This window comes from Eubalaena glacialis, chromosome 12 (assembly GCF_028564815.1).
Source record: "Eubalaena glacialis isolate mEubGla1 chromosome 12, mEubGla1.1.hap2.+ XY, whole genome shotgun sequence".
Classification (NCBI taxonomy): domain Eukaryota; kingdom Metazoa; phylum Chordata; class Mammalia; order Artiodactyla; family Balaenidae; genus Eubalaena; species Eubalaena glacialis.
In genome coordinates, this window is record NC_083727.1 from 44,052,296 (window position 1) to 44,074,160 (window position 21,865).

General features: G+C 38.1%; 1 protein-coding gene across 2 annotated transcripts in view; it reads left to right on the forward strand.

Moving 5' to 3' along the window:
* The window catches only part of ROS1 (ROS proto-oncogene 1, receptor tyrosine kinase), a 111,873-nt gene that overhangs the window by 13,932 nt on the left and 76,076 nt on the right, over positions 1 to 21,865 (forward strand). For both annotated transcript variants that reach the window (XM_061207014.1, XM_061207013.1), the window contains exons 4-12: positions 697 to 723; positions 5,445 to 5,505; positions 11,773 to 11,921; positions 12,588 to 12,726; positions 15,411 to 15,612; positions 16,567 to 16,643; positions 18,122 to 18,244; positions 18,410 to 18,594; positions 19,341 to 19,438. In XM_061207014.1, coding sequence (XP_061062997.1) covers positions 697 to 723; positions 5,445 to 5,505; positions 11,773 to 11,921; positions 12,588 to 12,726; positions 15,411 to 15,612; positions 16,567 to 16,643; positions 18,122 to 18,244; positions 18,410 to 18,594; positions 19,341 to 19,438 — 1,061 coding nt within the window. The remainder of the gene's footprint in view (positions 1 to 696; positions 724 to 5,444; positions 5,506 to 11,772; positions 11,922 to 12,587; positions 12,727 to 15,410; positions 15,613 to 16,566; positions 16,644 to 18,121; positions 18,245 to 18,409; positions 18,595 to 19,340; positions 19,439 to 21,865) is intronic.

Genomic DNA, 21,865 nt, shown 5'->3' on the forward strand with positions numbered 1-21,865 from the left:
CTGTCTGCACTTGGGAATTATTACACACTCTAAAAACACTTTTCCTTCTCCTTGGTAGCACTCTGTCCAAACGTCAATTTATATCATTATTTGTCTAGTTATGTGTTTAGTATCTTTTGCCGACATGTAAGCCCATCAAGGCAGGATCCTCTCTGTCTTGTTCACACTGTGTCCCTTGCACTGAACACAGTGAGGGCTTGTAGCAGGTGCTCAGATCGCACTTGCCGAGTGAGTGAATGGGAAGTACCATTTGTTGCCAGTAACAGTCCAGGAAGCAGAGTGGACGCTGGAGTGGCCAGTCTGGGCAGAGGAACCCGCCGGCCTTTCCTAGCCAGAGCTGTTGGTGGTTTTCATTTCAGGTTCTGTCTCCCCAGGCACCTGCCAACACCTCTTCATTCTCTAACCTGGTCCATGACAGATTACCTCTTAACTGACTGGGATTTTTTAGTAGACATCATGTATCCCTGTTTCTCCAATGATGCAAACAGCATAATTTTTATAGCTGTTTGTACAGCAGCCTTCCTGGATGGAAGGCCCATCTATGGGCTCCCTTGCTTCTGATATTTTTTTATTGATTATTTTGTCAGTGGTGGAGCAAGAAATTAATTTGGAAGAAACGCCTAGCTAAGTGTCATTAAAATTATTTACAACTTTAGAGATTTTCAATAATTTTACTTTCCTTTTCTTTCTATGCAGAATGATACCTATGCTGCTGTTTGTGAGGTGAGTGTCAGTCACTTACAAAAAACATGTCATTAAACCCCATGTCTTTCTCTCTTGTCCTTAAAAAGCTGTTAAAATAAGAATGAAGAAAACTGAGTCCTTCTTAATGCACAGAAATGTTCTTCCTGGGAGTGCTCTACTCTGGCTATAAAAATGACTGTATAATTCCATTTTGACATAAGTATTTGCTGTGCTTTATATATCTATGTGCATACATAAAATGCATAGATGTGTGTATGCACACACACACATTCACATATATACATGTATATTACTCTAATCTGGTTTGAAAGGTTCTGATTCCTGAAGCCTGGGTGGGAGAGGGTGGCAGGACGAGAGGAAAAGGCACATGGAGGACTACCTTCATCTCTGCTGATTTCATTTCTTCCCCATAAAGCCTATGCGCTGTCATTAATACAATGCATTAGAAGAGATCCCTTTACACAGGGAGGTCAGCTCGGTGCTTTGTGACAACCTAGAGGGGTGGGATAGGGAGGGTGGGAGGGAGACGCAAGAGGGAGGAGATATGGGGATATATGTATATGTATAGCTGATTCACTTTGTTATAAAGCAGAAACTAACACACCATTGTAAAGCAATTATACTCCAATAAAGATGTTAAAAAAAAAAAAGAAGAGATCCCTTTAGTTACAATTTTCTTCCTTATTCAGCAAACTCTTTCAACAACAATTTGAAACACAGCTTTTTAACATTTTAATTTTAATTAATTTACTTCCTGCTATGACAATAAGGGACCTTGTGCAGACTGGTGCCCAGGTCTCTTCTTATCAACGCCTCCCCGCCATCCCTGCCCCCAGTCTCCCTCCCCATAGGAGCTCCCTCTCCTGCGCTTGACTTTCTTCTTCCTTCAGAAAGACCTTGGGATTTTGATCTTTTCCTACTCAATCTTCTTCAACTAAACTTCCCTGTCCTGGATTCCATACCCTTCAGAATTCATTTTAGTTTATTTGACAATAAGTATTTATGATGAAACTGCATTATATCTCACTTTAACATCTATGCTGTATTCTATTTAAAATGTCCTTGAAACCAGAGAACAGAACTATCCTATCTTGCCTGAAGACGAAACAGAGATTGTCATTCATTAGTAAAATAGAAAAATTTCCTTTGAGTGGAAAATAAAGTAAAAACAAAGAAATAAATTGGAATATTTTCTCAATAGTCTGTGGCAACCCTGTACCTGAGTGATTTTTCCTTGGGAGTGGATGGTGATTGAGTTGGCTAAGAAGAGATAAAACAGAGAAGAAAATTTGCCCTGTATGTAAATAGATAAAGTTCTTTCCTGATTGAGATTTAAAAAAAAAAAAAAAAAAAGACTGCCTGAGAACTCTCTTATGTGACCAAAATAAAAGCACCCAAAAAAACAGTCCCTGGAGGATTGTGTTTAGAAGCTAGAGAGTTAAAGTGTCTCAAGCGTTGAAGCAGCCCGGGACTGGGTTTCTAATGTGGTAGTTCCCTGTTCATCAGTATGCTGCCCAGTTGTCTGTGCTTATGTAATGTACATCTTTTCTCTCTATTGTAACATATAATTATTCTATTCTTTTCTATTATATTTTGCTATTTTATACGTTAAATAATGTAGAACTGAACAGTAATACATGCTCAATAGAGGTGGAGGTAGAGATAAACATAGAGATAATTAATTAATTAATTAATTAATTAATTAATTAATTAGGTTGCATCGGGTCTTAGTTGCAACATGTGGGATCTAGTTCCTTTGACCAGGGATCGAATGCGGTCCCCCTGCATTGGGAGCACATAGTCTTAGCCACTGGACCACCAGGGAATCCCGAGAGAGAGATTTTAAACTCAGCTGCTCACACCTTTAGGAAATCAAACTCCTCAACCATCAATGCTTCAACCTAGGAAGCTTGGAATCTGCCCACATTTTCCTTGGAGGGAATAGTTTTACAAGTGGTAGCTTAGCAAAATATAACTTGGAAAATGATGTTAGCAAGTAAGGTGGCTTATCCCTGAAGAACACAAATTAGATTATCCTAATCTAAAAGGTTCTAAAAACCTTTTTATGGCTTCTCATTGCCATTTGAGAAAAAATACAGACTGCCAGTGTTTGCTGGCGCCCCTGCCTCATCTTGCCCCCTCTTCCTTGTTCTCTGTACTGGCCACACTGGCCTTTCCCTCTTCTCTGAGTATACGTGGCACATTCCTGCCTCAAGGTGTTTGCCCTTGCCCAGATTTTTGCAAGGCCAGCTCCTTCTAATCCCTCAGGTCTTGCCTTGAGGGCCACCTCTGCACGGTTCTTCCTGACTGCCTTCACTAAAGTTAGTCCCCTTCCTGTCTGGTCATGCCGTCTGCCTTTGACTTGTTTTATTTTCCTCATGGCGCTTTTCATATCTGAGCATATTTTATTTTTTAAGTTTGTTACTCCATTATTGTCTCTTCCCTTCTAAGAGAATGTAAATTCCATGAAGTCAGGGAACTTGCCTGTCTTATTCATTGCCATATCCTTAAAACCTAAAACAGTGCTTGGCATATAAAAGGTATCAATAAATATTTTTTGATGAGTGAATGAATGATTTTTTAGGAGATGAAGCCACAATTGGTGTGGAGACTCTGCAGTAGAGGCATCCCAGGAGGATGGTGGGGCATGTCCTCCTTGTGCTACAGGAATAAGGAAAGGCACCGACAGCAGGTGTGCCAGTCTGGGAAACACAAGCATGGAGCCAGAGGGATGATGATAAAAATGGTCTTACTGCTATGAGAACAGAGACAGCAAACTGGTGCAGCCCCTGGGAAGTATGAACTTGGCTTCTGCAGTGGGAATGGCAGCTCAGTAGCCTGGAATATGCTGTATAAATGCCCCATCCAGGGGCTGTGAGCTCAGATTCTGTGAATTTCTTAAATCCGAATTCCTTTAGATTCTCTCCAGGCAACTTGAGCTTGAGAAACAGTGGATAATTTCATTTGAAGTCTAATGTTAGATTACAGAGAGAGAGAGGAAGGCACAGAGAGAGAGAGAGAGAGAGAGAGAGAGAGAGAGAGATAGAAGGAAATCCTAATCAATAGCTTTGCCTCCACTTGAGAAAACATTTAAACTCCTTGGAGTACAAACTTCTAGTTATAAGATTAACAGGTTCTGGGGATCTAATGTACAGCATGGTGATTACAGCTAATAACACTGTATTATGTACTTGAATGCTGCTAAAGAGCTGATCTTAAATGTCCTCATCACAAAAAAGAAATGGTAATTATATGATGGGATGAAGGTGTTAGCTAATGCTTTGGTGGTAATCATTTATCTCAATAAAGCTGGAAAAAAATACAAGCTTCACCAAAGTAAACAAAATGAAACATTTAAACTCTTAGATAGGTCAGGACTAGCTACATTTCCAAATAAACATTATTCCATCTCCTTTCTTCTTCCTCAGTTTTCTTTCTTGAAAAGAAAATCCTATGTTAATGATAATTTTGCTCCCACTTGGTATATTTATTCTCTGCAGTTAATGAATGTGTTGAATGTATTTTACTGAAACCTGCAAAGAAGATGTGAAAAGTATACTAAACCCTTAAGTTAAATAATCCTGAGCCCAAACTGAAGTATTTAAATTAATCCTTAACTAAGCAAACCTAGGCTTATCAGGCTCCACTTCGTTTGAGTGCACAGATCAAACATGAGACAGCTAAGTATTTGCAAATTACAGCCCTTCTCTACCTGGGTGTTCAGAGTAAACGCATTGTGTCATGGTTTCCACTATTATCATGAGAAACAATAGCATGTTGTCCTAGGTATTGTAAACTGAATGAGAGCAGGAAGATTGATCATGATTGTGTTGTAGTTTTATGATGTGTGCCTTTTCTCCAAGTTTCTCTCCCCATTAACTATTGTTAATGCACCTGTTAAAAGTTGCAGGAAATTTATCTCTCAGTCATCAAAATGTTTTCTATGTTTTCTGTTAATGAGATAAACATGTTAATCATCATTAGGTTTTTGTAGACCTTAAAATTTAACGTTGGCATTAAGACAACCATTGAAATGTTTAGTTACTATAAAGTTTAGAGCCCATTTTTAATTTTTCAAGGAAGACATGGATATACAAAATAAATAGGCATAATTTTAGGCTAGAGCTTTAGGTTATTAACTCACTAAACCTTTGACTAAGATGGCAAACATATAATTGCACTGTTGAGCTCAGTATTTTGTCACATTGTGGGGTGTCACCCATTAGAGGGTCATGAAATCAATTTACTAAATAAAGAGTCACAATAAAATGACATAGAATAGAACATATAAGATTGCATCACAGGTCAAGATTCCTTTTTGGGATGAAAATATTCTAAAATTAGATTGTAGTGATGATTGTACAACTCTTTGAATATATTAGAAACCACTGAACTATGTGCTTTAAATGGGCAAATTTTATGGTTATGTAAAATATATTTCAATAAAACTGTTAAAACAGGGAAAAAAATACCATTTCAAGAATCTTTTTTTCCCAACATGTATGTGTGTACTAAGTTGTTTTGTTAAATGTATTTTGGAATTTGGGACACCGTCAAAAAAGATCGAGAAGTGTTCTTCTAATCCCACTAGCAAATGGGAACTTAAGTATTACAACTGAAATACTTGATATACAGGTATGCTTATATATCAGGCATTAATATTTCAAAATTTACTTGAAGCTTAGCAGCAAAAGCAGTACAAAGGCTGTGCTGACTGGCATGCTACCTGTCTTCCATAGCGAGAATCCTGTGAGGTCGGCTGCAGCAGCGGGGAAGGTGCATATGAAGAGGAAGTGCTAGGTAAGCAGACGCAACCAACTGTTATTGAAAGTAATTTACACTACTCCAGGGACCTGTGCTAATGTAGGGGTAATGAGCCACCTCTTAAAATATCTAGACTTCTATGTCTCAGTATGATCAATATATATATATTATTGAATATATATATTTTTCGATAACTTCAAATGTGGAAGCCATTTTGACAAAGACTCAGCAAAACTCTTCTTTCAGAGCAAAATAGAGGAAACAGCACATGACATGTTTAGAACTTGAGATTTTGCCCTCAGTTAGTGGATGCAATTACTTCTGTCTTAACGAGAGAGACCAATGGGAATCCTGAGCAACTTGATGTCAGGAAATGCCACTGTTTTAATGAACTGAAAGTGTAGAAGTATTTTATTTAATGCACATTTCATTACTCAGCTAACAGTTATTCAGTCGAGTACCTACTATAGTTATGACTCCCTACAAGACATTGGGAAATTTGCACAATGTATAAAAGTTATGCTTCTCAGTGTTAAATTTTGAGTAAGTAGGGAACTTGGGTTTCCAGCTCCCTCTGACTTATTCCAGAGCAGGCTGGGTATCTCTAAGTGACTTTGCCCAAGTGTGTTAATTCTCTAGTGGTTTCTGAAGGACCAATGTTTTGATAAATTATAGCCTATATGTTAGCAGCTAACTTTTCCAGAATTCCCCAGTGTTTCCTCCCACTAGGAGATACACAGTTCCTTCCAGAACAAGAGATGATTGGTTCTTCCATAAGTTGTAGTTCTTGTTTCAGTGGCTTGCTCCTTGCTCTCAGTGGCTGATGGAAATTGGAAGGTGGATCTTGCCTTCCTATCCTGATTTGCTTCTGCCCTTTAATGTCCCACAAAAGACCCTCCCTGACATTTCTGTGGAGGGGTAGTGGTATTACATTTTTTACCTTCTGTGTGGTGGGAGTTAGTTGTGGATAAAATTTATATTCTGTGGTTTCCAAACTGTGCACTGAGGTTCCCCACGGCATCACATCTACCTCACAGGGAGGTGTGGGGCATTTTAAATATTGAGGGAAACACAAGGGTAGTCGATGTCTGTTGGACATCACAGGAACTACTAGCCAGAGGTAATTGATGGTATAAACAATGGATTGCACTACATTCCTTTCTATGCTATCGTATCTTTACAATCCTGCTTTTTTGGTGTTGCTGTGATAAAAAGCAAATACCATGAGGAATACAACGTGGAACAGGAAATAAGGATGGAGGTGTCCAGTCTGATTAGAATATTTGAGAAGTTGTGCAGTGCCCAATAGGCACACAGATCCGAGTAGTATGCAATTATTTTTATTTAGGGATGAAATAAATATATTATTTTGTCTTTCAATTTATGTGTTTTTTCCCCAAACATCCACTAAGTTGATAGGACACGCATACTCAAGTTATAATACTTAATAAATGGAACTGTTTAGGTGATTCTTTTGTTCTAGGGGGTCATGAAAAAATTACTAAGATATTAAAGATGCCAGAACTGAGAGAGTTTGGGAAACTTTGATTTATATCATTTTCTTATATTCTAAAATTATACTACCAACTTAATTATACAATTCTGTTAGAGTACAAGTGTAATCAGTGCTTTATTTTATATTTTTCATTTGGCTATCAATGTCTATGTACCACTAACTGAGATGTACTGAGTTTACATATATGGCATTTGTGCTTACAGACCTTATCTTTAGTTTGTTCTGATGAATCTTTTCACCCATGTACTTAAGACCCTGTTTGTCTTTAACACATCTGGTACTGGTTCATTTATCTGCGGATCTGCTACATTATTCTATTTTAGATACCCTCCATCCTCCCCTTTTCCACATGGTGGGGATGATAATAGCTAATAATATATTGAAATAAAAATAGCTATTATTTATTAGGCATTTATGAGTCAGGCACAGTTCTAAGTAATTTTATAGGTTTTAGCTCTTTTTGTCCTCAGAGGTATAAACACTATTATCCTTCTCATTTTACAGATGAGAAAAATAAGGCACGAGTGTAAATACTTACTTGGGGCTGCATAGCCAGAGAGGGATGTAACTTGAATTTTAACCCAGTTATCTCATTCCAGAGCCTATTCTTAGACACTCTGCTATATATTGAAAGTAGTATATAGCTCAGTTTAGCTTCTATTTCTTTTTCTTAATTTTATTTTTATAAATTTATTCATTTATCTATTTTTGGCTGCATTGGGTGTTTGTTGCTTCGCGTGGGCTTCCTTTAGTTGCGGCAAGCAGGGGCTACTCTTCGTTGCGGTGCGCAGGTTTCTCATTGTGGTGGCTTCTCTTGTTGCAGAGTACGGACTCCAGGTGCACAGGCTTCAGTAGTTGTGGCACGCAGGCTCAGTAGTTGTGGCTCGCGGGCTCTAGAGCACAGGCTCAGTAGTTGTGGCGCAAGGGCTTAATTGCTCCGCAGCATGTGGGATCTTCCCGGACCAGGGCTCGAACCTGTGTCCCCTGAATTGGCAGGTGGATTCTTAACCACTGCGCCACCAGGGAAGTCCCTAGCTTCCTCTTTCTCATTTGGTTCACTCTTGTCTTGATATTTTAGAATAAACCTACCTCATCTCTGTTTTTCCATATGCATCACCATGGCTTTGAAACATACGTCTGTATTTAGCTATGAAATTTACATTTACTTGTACTTATATAACTCTGGCCCCTTCTGCCCAGTTCTTAACTTACATCTTTTCTGATGTCTCCTGGTTCTTCTTCCTTGCTCTGCTGACCACTCCATCACTGGACTCCTCTTCAAGGTATCCCACAGCTATTCCAATCCCTGCTGTTAAGCATCTCACACTATAAAAAGGGGAAAATGGAACTGTGCTTTGCCTGTATAGTTATAGTATCCAAAAATGAACCCTAAATGGAAGAATAAGCAGAGAAGGGTTGTGTTAAGCCACTCTGTGGGCTAAACTCTCAGATGACAGTGGCTTTATTTTTTCTGGGTCACAGAGTATTTTTTGTAGTATGGACTTTAATTAGTTCAGATTCAGTATCTATAGTGATTAGAATTGTGTCAACTTTTAACTGGAAAGAGGTCATGGGAGTTTGTATTTAATCATTTTAAGCTCCTTAAAAAAATTTACCATCTTTTCTGAACCAGAGTAGTGATTCTTTTTCTATAAAAGAAAACTTATCCTCTAAGTTCAGGCAAAGATGCCTGCTTTTGCCACTTCTATATAGTACTGGATATTCTAGCCAGAGCAATCAGGCAAGAAAAAGGCATCCGAATTTGATGGATCCAATAAAAGCCATCCAAATTTGAAAGGAGGAAGTAAAAATTCTCTGTTTGCAGATATTATGATCTTATACGCAGAAAACCCTAAAGATACCACAAAATACCATGTTAGAACTAATAAACAAATTTGGCAAAATAGCAGGATACAAAATTAACACTTGAAAATCAATTGCATTTCTATACACTAATAATGAACCATCTGAAAAGGAAATTAAGAAAACAACTTCATTTACAATAGCATCAAAAAGAATAAAAACACTTAGAAATTAACTTAACCAAGGAGGTGAATGACTTGTAAAGTGAAAACTACAAAACATTTCTGAAACAAATTAAGGAAGACAAATAAATGGAAAGACATCCTTATTCATTGGTTGAAAGACTTGGTATATTGTCAAGATGTCAATATTACCAAAACAATCTACAGATTTAATGCAATCCGTATCAGAATTCCAAAGATGTTTTTGCAGATCTTTTGCATGAGCTGGAAAGACCCATCCTACAATTTATATGGAATCTCAAAGCACCCCAAATCCTGAAAAGAACAAAGCTGGAGGATTCATACTTCCTGATTTCAAACTTACTACAAACCTACAGTAATCAAAATACTGTGGTACTGGCATAAAGACAGACATATAGATCAGTGGACTAGAATAGAGAGTTCAGAAATAAATCCTTATATATATGGTCAAATGATTTTTGACAAGGGTGCCAAGACCATTCAATGGGGGAAAAGAGTCTTTTCAGAAAATAGTCCTGAGAAAACTGAATATCAACATACAAAAGTTGGATCCTTATAAAACATCATATACAAAAATTAACTCAAAATGGGGACTTCCCTGGTGGCGCTGTGGTTAAGAATCTGTCTGGCGATGCAGGGGGACACGGGTTCAAGCCCTGGTCCAGGAAGATCCCACATGCCGCGGAGCAACCAAGCCCATGAGCCACAACTACTGAGCCTGTGCTGTAGAACCCAAGAGCCACAACTACTGAGCCCGTGTGCCACAACTACTGAAGCCCCCACGCCTAGAGCCTGTGCTCCACAACAAGAGAAGCCACGGCAATGAGAAGCCCACGCACCACAACGAAGAGTAGCCCCCGCTCGCCGCAACTAAAGAAAGCCTGCGCGCAGCAACAAAGACCCAATGCCGCCCCCCCAAAATAAATAAATAACTCAAAGTGGATCCATGATCTAAATGTAAGACCTGAAACTATAAAAATCTTAGAAGAAAACATAGGGCAAAAGCTTCACAACATTGGATTTGGCAATGATTATTTGGATATGACACGAAAGGCATAGGTAACAAAAGAAAAAATAGACAAATTGAACTTCATGAAAATTAAAAAAATTTAAGCACACTATCAACAGAGTAAAAAAGCAACCAATAGAATAGGAGAAAATATTTGCAAATCACACTATTTGATAAGGGATTAATATCAAGAATATATGGAAAACTCCTAAAACTCAACAACAAAACCCCCAAACAATCCAATTAAAAAATGGGCAAAGGACTTAGACATTTCTACAAAGAAGATATACAAATGGCCAAAGAGCACATGAAAACATGCTCAACATTACTAATCATTAGAGAAATGCAAATCAAACCTACAATGAAATACCACTTCAAGGAAAAAAAAAAAAAGCAAAAAATCCCAGAAAAGTAAAAGTGTTGACGAGGATGTGGAGAAATTAGAATGCTGTGCACTGTTGATGGGGACGTAAAATGGTATAACTCCTGTGGAAAAAACCAAAAAATTAAAGACAGAATTACTGCATGATCTAGCAATTCCACTTTGGGGTATATACTCAAAAGAATTGAAAGCAGGGTCTCAAAGAGATATTTATACACCCCTATTACACTCAAATATTGAATTCACAATAGCTAAAACATGGAAGCAGCCCAAATGTCCACTGACAGATGAATGGATAAGCAAAATGCAATATACACATACAATGGGATATTATTCAGACTTAAAAAGGAAGGAAATTCTGACATATGCCACAGCATGAATAAATTTTGAGGACATTATGCTAAGTGAAATAAGCCAGTCACAAAAAGACAAATACTGTTTGATTCCACTTATATGAGGTATTTAGAGTACTTAAAATTATAGAGACAGAAAGTAGAATGGTGGTTGCCTAGGGAAGGGGGAGGGAGAGGGGGAATGGGGAGTTATTATTTAATGGTTAGTTTCAGTTTTGCAAGATGAAAAGAGTTCTGGAGATGGACGGTCGTGATGGTTGCACGAGAATATAAATGTACTTAATACCACGGAACTGTACACTTAAAAATGGTTAAGATAGTAAATTTTATGCCATGTGTATTTTACCACAATAAAAAATTCTGGTGAAAAAGCAAGCTAATGCATTAAATTAGTCACGATTTTGGAAAATAGAAAAAGTAAAGTAAAATAATTTCATCCCAGTGGTACATACCATTCAGAATTCTAACCCCTCACACAGTGCCTGGGAAGTAGCACCAATAACTGTGTGTACCAATTGTAATGTTGCTACTGTTTAAAAGTCATGAAATATTTCACAATAAAAAACAGCAGAATATAGAATCCTTTGGAGTACAGACAGCTACTTGCATGTATAAAAATAATGTGTTGACAAAATGGGCAATAACTGTAGACATATAGTGTAAAATTAAAATATATCTTGAGATACATGTCCTGGGGTAGTGGATGGTTCTGTTGCCCCAGACACACCCTTGGCATCCACCCCTCTAGCCTATATAGAAGTGGTATCACAAGAGAAAACTGGACAGTCTCAGAACACTCCATGTTGCTTGCTTGTAAAAAAAACTATCGTCAAAGATAAGTGCGTTCTATGGGGGAAAAAAGCTGCCAGACCGACTGGCTGATTTAAAAAAATAAATCACTTGAATATGTGCATCAGTTATTGTTCAGGTGAATAATTGTGGCAAGAGGGTGCTGAGGGCACTAGATGAAGCAGGGACACTCTCTCCTGCTTTGACAGACAGGGGACATGGTGAATGAAATCTTGTTTTCTCCCCAGAAAATACAGACCATCCCACTGCACCATTTGCTTCTTCCATTGGAAGCCACAGTGTGACATTACGATGGAAATCGGCCAACATCTCTGGAGTAAAATACATCATTCAGTGGAAATATGCACAACTGCCTGGAAGCTGGACTTACACTGAGGTATGAACTGCTGCCCATGTGCCTAAACGGAGACTTTTTCTTCAAATTATTAAAAGTGCCAAATTACTACATATAATTATAGGTGTAAAGACATTCTAGAGAAGATTCAAACATAAAATGAGTGGTTGGATTAGATGAACTTTAATCTCTGCTACTCTTTATGATAAACCTTTTATTTTTAAGGAAAATATATTATTGGACATATATATTATTCCTTCAGCACAGCATCACATAACCAACTACTTATATCATTGGTCATTATCTGCCCATCCCATTGAAAATGATTCCAACTAGGGTGGAGGGCAGGGAGGTCATCCAGGACGGTCCCTTTTAGGAAATCAAAAGCATGTTCAGAGAAAAATAGTCCCAATACACCAAGTATATTAACATGGAAAAGTAAAGCAAAGCCTTGAGGTAAATGCCATATAATTGAATCCATAATTTTGCAGTTTTGAAGAAGGAAAGAATTTTGGTGTGAATTATGCTGACTGACGTCGGGATGGCTCAGCTCTGAGCTCCAGGCCTCCATTTCAACTGGTCTGGCAGGCCTTGGGTCACTCCATATCCAGAAGGCCATCCATCATCTACAAACGAATCTGTGCTCTTGAGTTACAATATACGGTGGCTATTCCATAAATGCTGATTTTTGATCTCTTGTTGATTTAGGCCGTGTCCAAGCTCTCCTATGTGGTAGAGCCCTTGCATCCCTTCACTGAATATATTTTTCGAGTGGTTTGGATCTTCACAGCCCAGCTGCAACTTTATTCCCCTCCAAGTCCCAGTTATAGGACTCATCCTTATGGAGGTATGGCATGCACACATTGCTTAAGAAATCAGGGATTATTCCAAAGCTTTGGTTAGTTCATTTTATTTTAAACAATGAAATAAATTTATTCCTTCATTAATAGACCCATCCAACAATGGAGTACCTAGCTAGGTGCCAAATAGTGTTCTAGGTGCTCAACATACTTCTGTGATCAAAACAAAAATACCCATTCTGGTGGAGAAGAAATACTCTAAGCAGTAAACCTAATAAATAAGGAAAGTATATTGTAAGTAGGAAGATACGGGGTGCTATGGTAAGAGGAACGTTTTGCGCAGGGTCTGTCCTTTAGAAATGGGGAGTGAATTAAAGAAGGTGGTCAGAATAAGCCTCATTAAGCAGTCAGGAATTATGGAAGGTTTTAAAGAAGAGGAGTAGTTGCTTTGAGTATCCTTAAAAAGATAATTTTGGCCACTACACATGGAATGGATTGAAGGAATGAGAGAGACTGGAAAGTACAGAGGTAGTGAGACCAGCTGGGAGGTTATTATAATACTTTAACATTTGATTAGAGACGATTTTAAAAAACAGTACATATATTGGGGCATTTTCTGATTTCTTCTTTCAAAGATGTGACTTCCATACCAGGAAAAGGATTCAAGCCTAGAGCCTTTTAGGGAGGTGAATGCCTGGGGCAGACACTCAGGGAGAGTTGCCTGGTGCTCTCACCCTCAGAGTTAGCTGAGGGGACTTGGGAGGACTTATTCCAAGCCAGATGTTAGATGACCCTACCCCTTGTTCTAGAGATTCAGCTGTGTGCAGAGACCCTCACTGTGAACTAGGCCTTGGACAGAAGCATAGCTAGACAGCTGATGAAGCTGGTTGGGGCATTTTCCCTCTTCCCTGATTAGTGCTCTCTTCTTGCTTATCAGATTTTAGGGTATGTGTGGCACCTCTGCTGATTATTCCCTGACCATCCTTAGGACCTCAGGTCAGACACTGGCCTAGGGTCATATTCGAAATGTTCCAGATCCGAGTAGAATACGTGGATCCTTCTTCATTCAAAGTAATGCCTCATGTACTCCAATAGTGTTGGAACATTTTCCAGTGCTGGAGACATACCGTGGTCCAGGGCCCACCCAAGGCTAGTCAAATCAAAATAATGAAGAAGGCAAATTTTGCTTTCCATTTCTGGGCCTTTCTCTGGATATGCAAGCCCACATACCCTCCAGGTGTTCCAGTCCTTGTACTGGGTGTCTTTTCCATGGATAGCATCTCATGCCTCAATTCTATCTCACTTTTTTTAGCCACATCAAAACTTATAGAGTTATCTGTTTCATGTTTCATCACTTCATGATTCTTTTCTTTTTTAGCTATGGGAAATATATGATTTTTAGATGGTATTACTGCCTTTTAATTGGGGCCCTTATGAAGATAATTTCTTAATCAGGTGGAATGGTTACCTTGCTTTACCTGACCAGCCTTTTCAGGGACGATTTTTGTGGGGGAGATTTGGACAATAATCACAGTTCACCATGTGACATCTATGTACTTGAAGTGGAGCAGATCATGTCTGTCTGGGCATTGACCCTAAAGAGTTAGTTTTTCTGACATCCTGATTCTGATTCACTGGGAGATGATTACGACTTCCCTGTTCACCAGGGTGGCTGAGTGCATGGAGCAGAGGAGTGATGTGATGGTATTTGTGTTTGCTAAAGCTCAGTCTGAGAGTTGGGGAGGAACTGTGTCAGAGAAAGGCTGAGAGATCAATTAAAAAGCCTTTTTAAAACGCAGCCAATGTGAAGGCTGAACTGTCTCTTTTCTCCCCACTCTAAAGGGTCAGGGGTGACGCAGAGCACCTGCCAAAATTGTTCCGAGGCAGAGAGACTACTGAAGAGCAAAGTGACATCAGTCTGTCTTTCTAGGGAAAGAGGAAATAAAAGGATGTGGGGGGTATGGAAAGCAGGTGGAGACATGGATGGAAGATAAGCTGTTAGATCTTTTGTTTTCCTTTCTGTTCTTTGTCACTTGGGTAGCTCCTAAAGTCTGTGGGTGAGTGCTTAATTAGCGAATGCATGCTCCTTTCATCCTTCGCAAGGGAAGGGATGTTGCTAAGGCACAGAAAGCCTGGATTCCAGGGGACCTTGGGAGCTGGGGGAGGAAAGTACAGTCTGGGTCAGCAGAGCTGATGCCAGCAAAAGTGAAGCAGACTGTTCTAATTCAGGCTTATCTAAATCCCTATCTTTAGCTGGAACTAGTCCGGCCACAGCACTCTAGTGAGGGAATAGGCCCCAGGACTTACTTCTTTTAACTTGTGTTAATCATTGACTCCAGTTTATTACAGATTCTCTTCTCCTTCCTAACCTGGTTCCATCCCACATTTCAACTTATTTAGGTCTCTGGAGATTTTTGACCACTTTTTTTCTAGAACATTTATCCTATTTGCATACTTCCACATTTAATTTTATTGCATAAATTAGAAGTGAGGAAAATAACATTTGAAAGAGTCCCTTAGGAAAGTAGCTAACTGGTATCATTTAGGGATCAAGAATTGCAGCTCATAGATATATTACTATCTTCTCTCTATCACTTCTTGTGAATATTAACAAAAATACTTCATTTATGCTGTTTTCAAAAAAACAACACTTTTTTTTCCTATCCTATTTACATTTTTACATTTTTCACGGTATATTTTCTGCTCACGATGTCACCATTATCTCTTCCAGTTCCTGAAACTGCTCCTCTCATTAGAAATATTGAAAGCTCCAGTCCCGACACGGTGGAAATCAGTTGGGCTCCACCTCAATTCCCAGGTGGACCTATTTTGGGTTATAACTTAAGGCTGATTAGTAAAAATCAAAAGTTAGATTCAGGGACACAGAGAACCAGTTTCCAGTTTTACTCCACTCTACCAAATACCACCTACAGGTAAGAATTAAGTGGTGCAGGAAAAATGTAACCAGCATGCAAAGGGGAAAGGTTGGGGGGGAGGGATAAATTAGGAGTTTGGGATTAACAAATACACATGACTATATATAAAATAGGTAATCAACAAGGACCTACTGTATAGCACAGGGAGCTCTACTCGATACTATGTACTAACCTATATGGGAAAAGAATCTGAAAAAGAATAGATATATGTATATGTATAACTAAGTTGCTTTGCTGTAGACCTGAATCTAACACAATATTATAAATCAACTATACTCCAATATAAAATTTAAAAATAGTAACCAGCATGGGTACAGGCATGATAATTATTTAAGAAATAGGACTAAAAAATAGTTTAAATATATTTTGAGAAGTCACATTGGCTTTGTGCTGTTGGTTTAAGTTACTGTGGTTTTCCTCAAGTTTTTATGCTTATTAGATTACACCATCCTGAGCAAAAACATTTGTAAGTATTTCTATTATATTCAGAGATAAATATAATTGTGGGCTAATAAATATGGGCTTATAAATATGGGCTAAAAGAGACATTATAAGCACCATAAATATCATTTCTTCATTTAATCCAACATGAAAAAAGTAAGGAGGTAAAATTCTGTTAATGGTATTTTTGTATTAACTGTTAAGGGGATTATTTTATTATTGTTAGCTTTTCCAGCATTTATTAAGACCTCTTTAAATTAGGGCATGAATGGGGGTCATGCAGATAGCAGAGTTCAGTTTTTGACCTCTGTGACCCTGAACTATTCTATGGGGAATGCAAACAAGGATGTGATTGATGGTCATTTTAGTGCTAAGCAGTGGCACCAAGTAACTAGATACATGCATTGCCACATCATCCTTTAAATAGAAATGTTATTGCTCCTTCTATTTTTATCTCATGTTCACACCATGCCATGTAAAATACATCTCTCCAAATTGTTTTTGGAATAGGTTTTCTGTTGCAGCAGTAAATGAAGTTGGTGAGGGGCCGGAAGCAGAATCTAGTATTACCACTTCATCCCCAGCAGGTAGAGACTGGGGATGCGCCTCCTGTTACACGGAACTGAGGGGGTGGCAAGGGGGGGTTCAGATCTTAGAGGTCCTGGGTCATCTGGTGCTCCCCAAGACCCTACTGTTCTGCCCAAATGGACACTGTCTTCTGAATACTTGGTAAGTTTTCAATTTTAAACGAGTCCCAGTATTTGACAAATAGGAGTAAGTTGTTTGATCAAAAGTTTCCACATTGGAATTGAAAAATTAAAAAAAAATTAGGGATTAAAAAAATGGCTTCAAGCAAACCCTTGGTTTCAGTTAAAGTCACTAGTGATTATGACTCTCATTTACACACTTAGGGGATACATATATCGTTTCTGCCCTAACCTCCACCTTATATTATGTATTATCATTTAATACAGATCAGATATCTTTTTCCTCCAGTTTCCTTAAGGTTTTTAAATATATCTAAACTTAATAAGTTACATTTTACCATTCTGAATATTCAGTCTACCAAATTAGCTTCTGTTATTATTTTGCAAGTACCATTTTTTTTTTTTTTTACTTCAGCATTTTAACAATTGCCTTGAGAGACTGAATACTTTCTGCATGATGCCCACGTGAGCAAAATAATAAAAGAAAATGCTCTCTAAGAAGCACTGGAAATATTTTGGGGAAGTGAGTTAAAAGACTTTGGAATAACACACAAAGATTCAGAATTCTAGGAGTCTGCTCTCTGTTTTCATGGGAACACCATTTCCTGACTTGACTGCCCCTTCCTCTCATCTGCACATGCCTATGCCAGTGGGTAGTGAATGTCATCTATCACCAGCCTTTAGTTTATTTTTTGGGGCTGTTACTACACTCTAGGAAAGGAGAGGTATTTTTGTTATGCAAGAAGCATCCAGAGGGCGAGTTAAATACAGAGCAGGCTTAAGGTTGTTGTTACCGTGATTATTGCATAACATTTATTAATTACACTAAAAGTGTTCATCAACGCACACTTCATCAGTCTCCAGTTGAACAGGATGTCAAACAGAGTTCTGTAGTCCTCACATGTCATTACTACGGACCTTTCTCCTGCCTCAAAGGGAGATAATTAAAGACAAAACAGAGACAACCAAAGTTTGTCCATACGTGTGTGTTATGCAACAACCCGCTCCAGTCTGGCCTGGACCACCTCCACCAAGCAGTCAGATCCCTATGGTGGAGGATAATAAGCTGAGCTCCTATTTGGGCAAGGCTGTTAAGAACAGTGATACCGCATGTGATGTTATTTTGAGGGCATTTAGGGGCACATACCCAGAAATCCTACTTGACTGACACTGTACTTCTCATCCCAATCACAGAATGTGATTTATACCACAGTTGAAATACCCCAGTGCCTTCAGAGAAAATCTGACCAGCCTCTTTCACGTGCTAGTCCCCTTGTTTTGAAGGGTGGTATTGATCTTTTTTGTGTCAATGTGCATATGATTGGTCTGTCTGTCTAGAAACTGTGTTGTTGTTTTAGTTCAAGAAGAGGAACAGTGGCTCTTTTTATCCAGGAAAACTTCTCTACGAAAGAGATCTTTAAAACATTTAGTAGATGAAGCACATTGCCTTCAGTCAGGTGCTACACACCGTAATATTACAGGTCAGTGTAATAGAGAAAAATGTTTCCTTAGTGTGAAAAGAAAGATCCAGGTTGACTTCAGTTTTAATCCCTTTATTAAGGATTAAAGAAATAAATTATCTTTCATGGAAGTGTTTTGTCTGGTTGTTACCTAATACCACACATGTATTTGCATGGCTCTTCCAGGAATATCAGCTAATGTCCACCAGCAAGTTGTTTATTTCTCTGAAGGAACTCTCATATGGGTGAAGGGAGCTGCCAACATGTCTGATGTGTCTGACCTGAGAATTTTTTACAGCGGTTCGGGATTAATTTCTTCCATCTCCATAGACTGGCTTTATCAGAGAATGTATTTCATCATGGATCAACTGGTTAGTCTGAGAATTTAAAGTAAACAACTTGACATTGATACTCTAATGCATATCTTGGTATATTTACAAGTAAATGTAATTCTTTCATTCAATAATTAGTCACTGAGTGTTTACTATGTTTTAGACACTGGGTTAGCAACGAACCATAGATCTAGCCTATAGGAGGGTCTAGACTTCACCTAGTACTAGTCCTGACCTACCATTAAATCATCTTTATTGTGATTTTTCAGAGCTACGAGTTTATACTAATGATAATTCACCTTCCATAAGACAGTGGTGGTACCTGAATTATCACTGGATAAAACTGCCAATCATGATCAAAATCAGCTGCAAGCATTGTAAATTGTATAATAACCATGGATAACTTTAGTAGGTCTCTGAAAATATTGTATTACCAAATCTTTGAGAAGACACAGTTTGCTGTGTTTCAAGTTTCCGTCTTTTAAAGGGACAGGCTGGTCACAATCACTATGGCTGGAAGCCCCTAAGCTTGGAAACAGCTTAAATATTAATAAAAATAGTTGAGTGCCTCTGTAAGCCAGGAAAATACGTACTTGTATTTCACGGATACCAAGAGGATATAAACTCATTAGGCTATAGGATATAACACTGTCTTTTAAGAGCTTTTTTATGTTTTCTAAAAGTGCTCTGTGACTAGTGAAATTCTAAACACAGAGCAGTTGCTCAAGAAACACTTGTTGGCCAAATTGAATAGACACTAATTCTACTGATGTACTCTTCTCTAGGTATGTGTCTGTGATTTAGAAAACTGCTCAAACATTGAGGAAGTTACTCCTCCCTCAATTATTGCACCTCAAAAAATTGTGGCTGATTCATACAATGGGTGAGTTTGTAAATGTGAATTCTCTTCCTTTGGCAAGAATCTTGGGGAAACTTGCTTGCTAATAACATCCTAGTACCAGATGAGCCAATCTATGTATCTGATTTCACATTTAATTAAATCCAGGCAAAGTTTTCATTCTTATAGAGCCAAGAGGAAATTTCATTCAAACTTGATCCACAACTTCTCTAGGTAAGTAGTTTTTCCTTTCTCCTTCACAGTAAAATATGGGCTTATGGGAAAGACTTCTTGTCTGGGACTCCGGGGCCTGGATTCTCGTCTTGGGTATGCCACTATTTTGTGCATGACTCAGGGTCTTATTCCCCCTCAGTGCTCCCCATGAGAAGCCCTTCCTGCCTCTCTTTCCTCTTTTCATTGAACCGTTTTCTCTTGCTGAGCAATTCAGTACCTGTTCATTTTTCTGGTCTGGTTCTCACATCTATCAGGAGGCTGGTTTAGAAAGAACACTGCTACCATCCACTTTAGGAAACAGAAATTGATAGCTAATAACAAGTTAAAATTTGCCATTACAAATCACTATGTTTCCCCCTGCCACAAATGAAATGGACACATTTTAGCTCAGTTGTGATGCTAAATTGTAGTAGGACTTCAAGAAAGTAACTTCGTGTCTATGACCTTTGCTTTATCCTTTCATATGGGGAAGACAATAATACTCAGTTGGGGAATTTTGAGGATGAAATGAGTTATTCACTGTGAATGTATTACATGATCTCCACATGCTCAAATGTGAAGGATGAAAACATAGGAAGTTATTTTGGGGTTATTATTTCTTAAATATAATCAGATAATTACAGGTTAGTAACCAATAAGCAAGGCCAATGTTTGTAAGACTAAACATTTTTCTTTCTTATAGGGATAAAGTTGTTTTCATTTTGAATGAAAAAAAATATAGCCCATAACACTTTTTATCTTTCACGAATTGACTTTCTTGCTCATTATTGATTTAAAATCAAGATTTTCTATTCATCTTCTTTCATAATTTACCAGATATTTAAATGTTTTAAGCTTGAGTGAATTACTGAATTACAGGATTTTTTCTTTTCTTTTTTTTAAAACCCTGTGATGTAGGACAAGTCCTTTGGACTCTTTGGATCTTATTTTCCTCATTTGTAAAAGTCTAAGATCCTATGAAATGAACTTTGTTGCTGGCAATTACACGAAATGACTCATTTTGAGGATAATGAACTTCACTCACTAAATCAGTCACTCAAAATACATCTCAAAGAGGTCTTTGGTGGCTCTTTTTTCCATTAGGATAAAACTGATTTGTGCTTAGATTTTGAAATATGACTAGAAATTATAATAATAATTATTCAATAATAGTTATCAGGCACTTAATATGTGCTTCTAAGTGCATTACTTCCAATAATTCATTTAATTCTTGTTCAGCCGTATGGGGTAGTACTTTTATTATCCCAATTTTATAGATAGGAAAGCAAAGCACAAGTTGATTTATCGACCACCCAAGACCATCAGCTGTTTTGTGCTGTAATCAGTATTTGACTTCTTGCTCCAGGGCCTGTCTTCTAATCATCTCCCTATACAATGACAGAGTTTCTGTAAAAATCAAAACTTTTAGCAACCCTTTGTATGTAGTATTCCTGAAGAATTTCAGATAGATGAAATAGTTTATTCTTCTGATTAAAAAAGGTTACCATTATGCTGTTATCTTGCACCACTGAATTATTCACTCACTGAGTTTGTACTTATTATAAAACTCTTCCCTCTCCCCCATCCCTGCTGCTTCTCTCTCTCACCTCCGTCCTCCTCCCCCCACACCCAGCTCTCCTCACCTTTCTTTTCTTTTTCTTTCCCCTCCAAAGTGACAATGAGGGTTAAAGACCTGCCCTCTTCCCTGCTTCAGTAAAAGAATTGTAATCTTCTGAAATCCCTTCAAAGTCCCTTAACAATTTTGAATTTGGGAAACAAAAGAGGAAGTTAAGAGCCAAGTTATTTCTGCTCTTTGCCTGCCACAATGTTCTCTTAAGAAAAAGAACATAGGTTCATATCTCAACATGAAGTTTACATCTAGGGATGTTATTCGGGCACAGGAGTCTCGAGCATGTTGGTAAAGATTTGGAATAGTCATCAAGGAGAATAAAAGCGGGACTGAACAGGACAAGAAAAATGATTTGACAGTGGTGATGAAAGGTTGGAATACTGCCAACCCACGGCATGGGCTCTTGATAAGAAAGATTTACTAAGCAAAAATATACGTGTGTTAACGTCTTTCTCCATGATCACAAATTCTAGATTAGCTACACGCGAATTAATAGTTTTATGTTTTAAAACTGTATTTATAAATTTGATTTATCAATGAAATATTTTGGCAGTGTTTTCTCTTTCATTATTAAAAATCAACCTGTATCATTACCATGATATTTGGCTCCAAATTAGGTGTTTTATCAA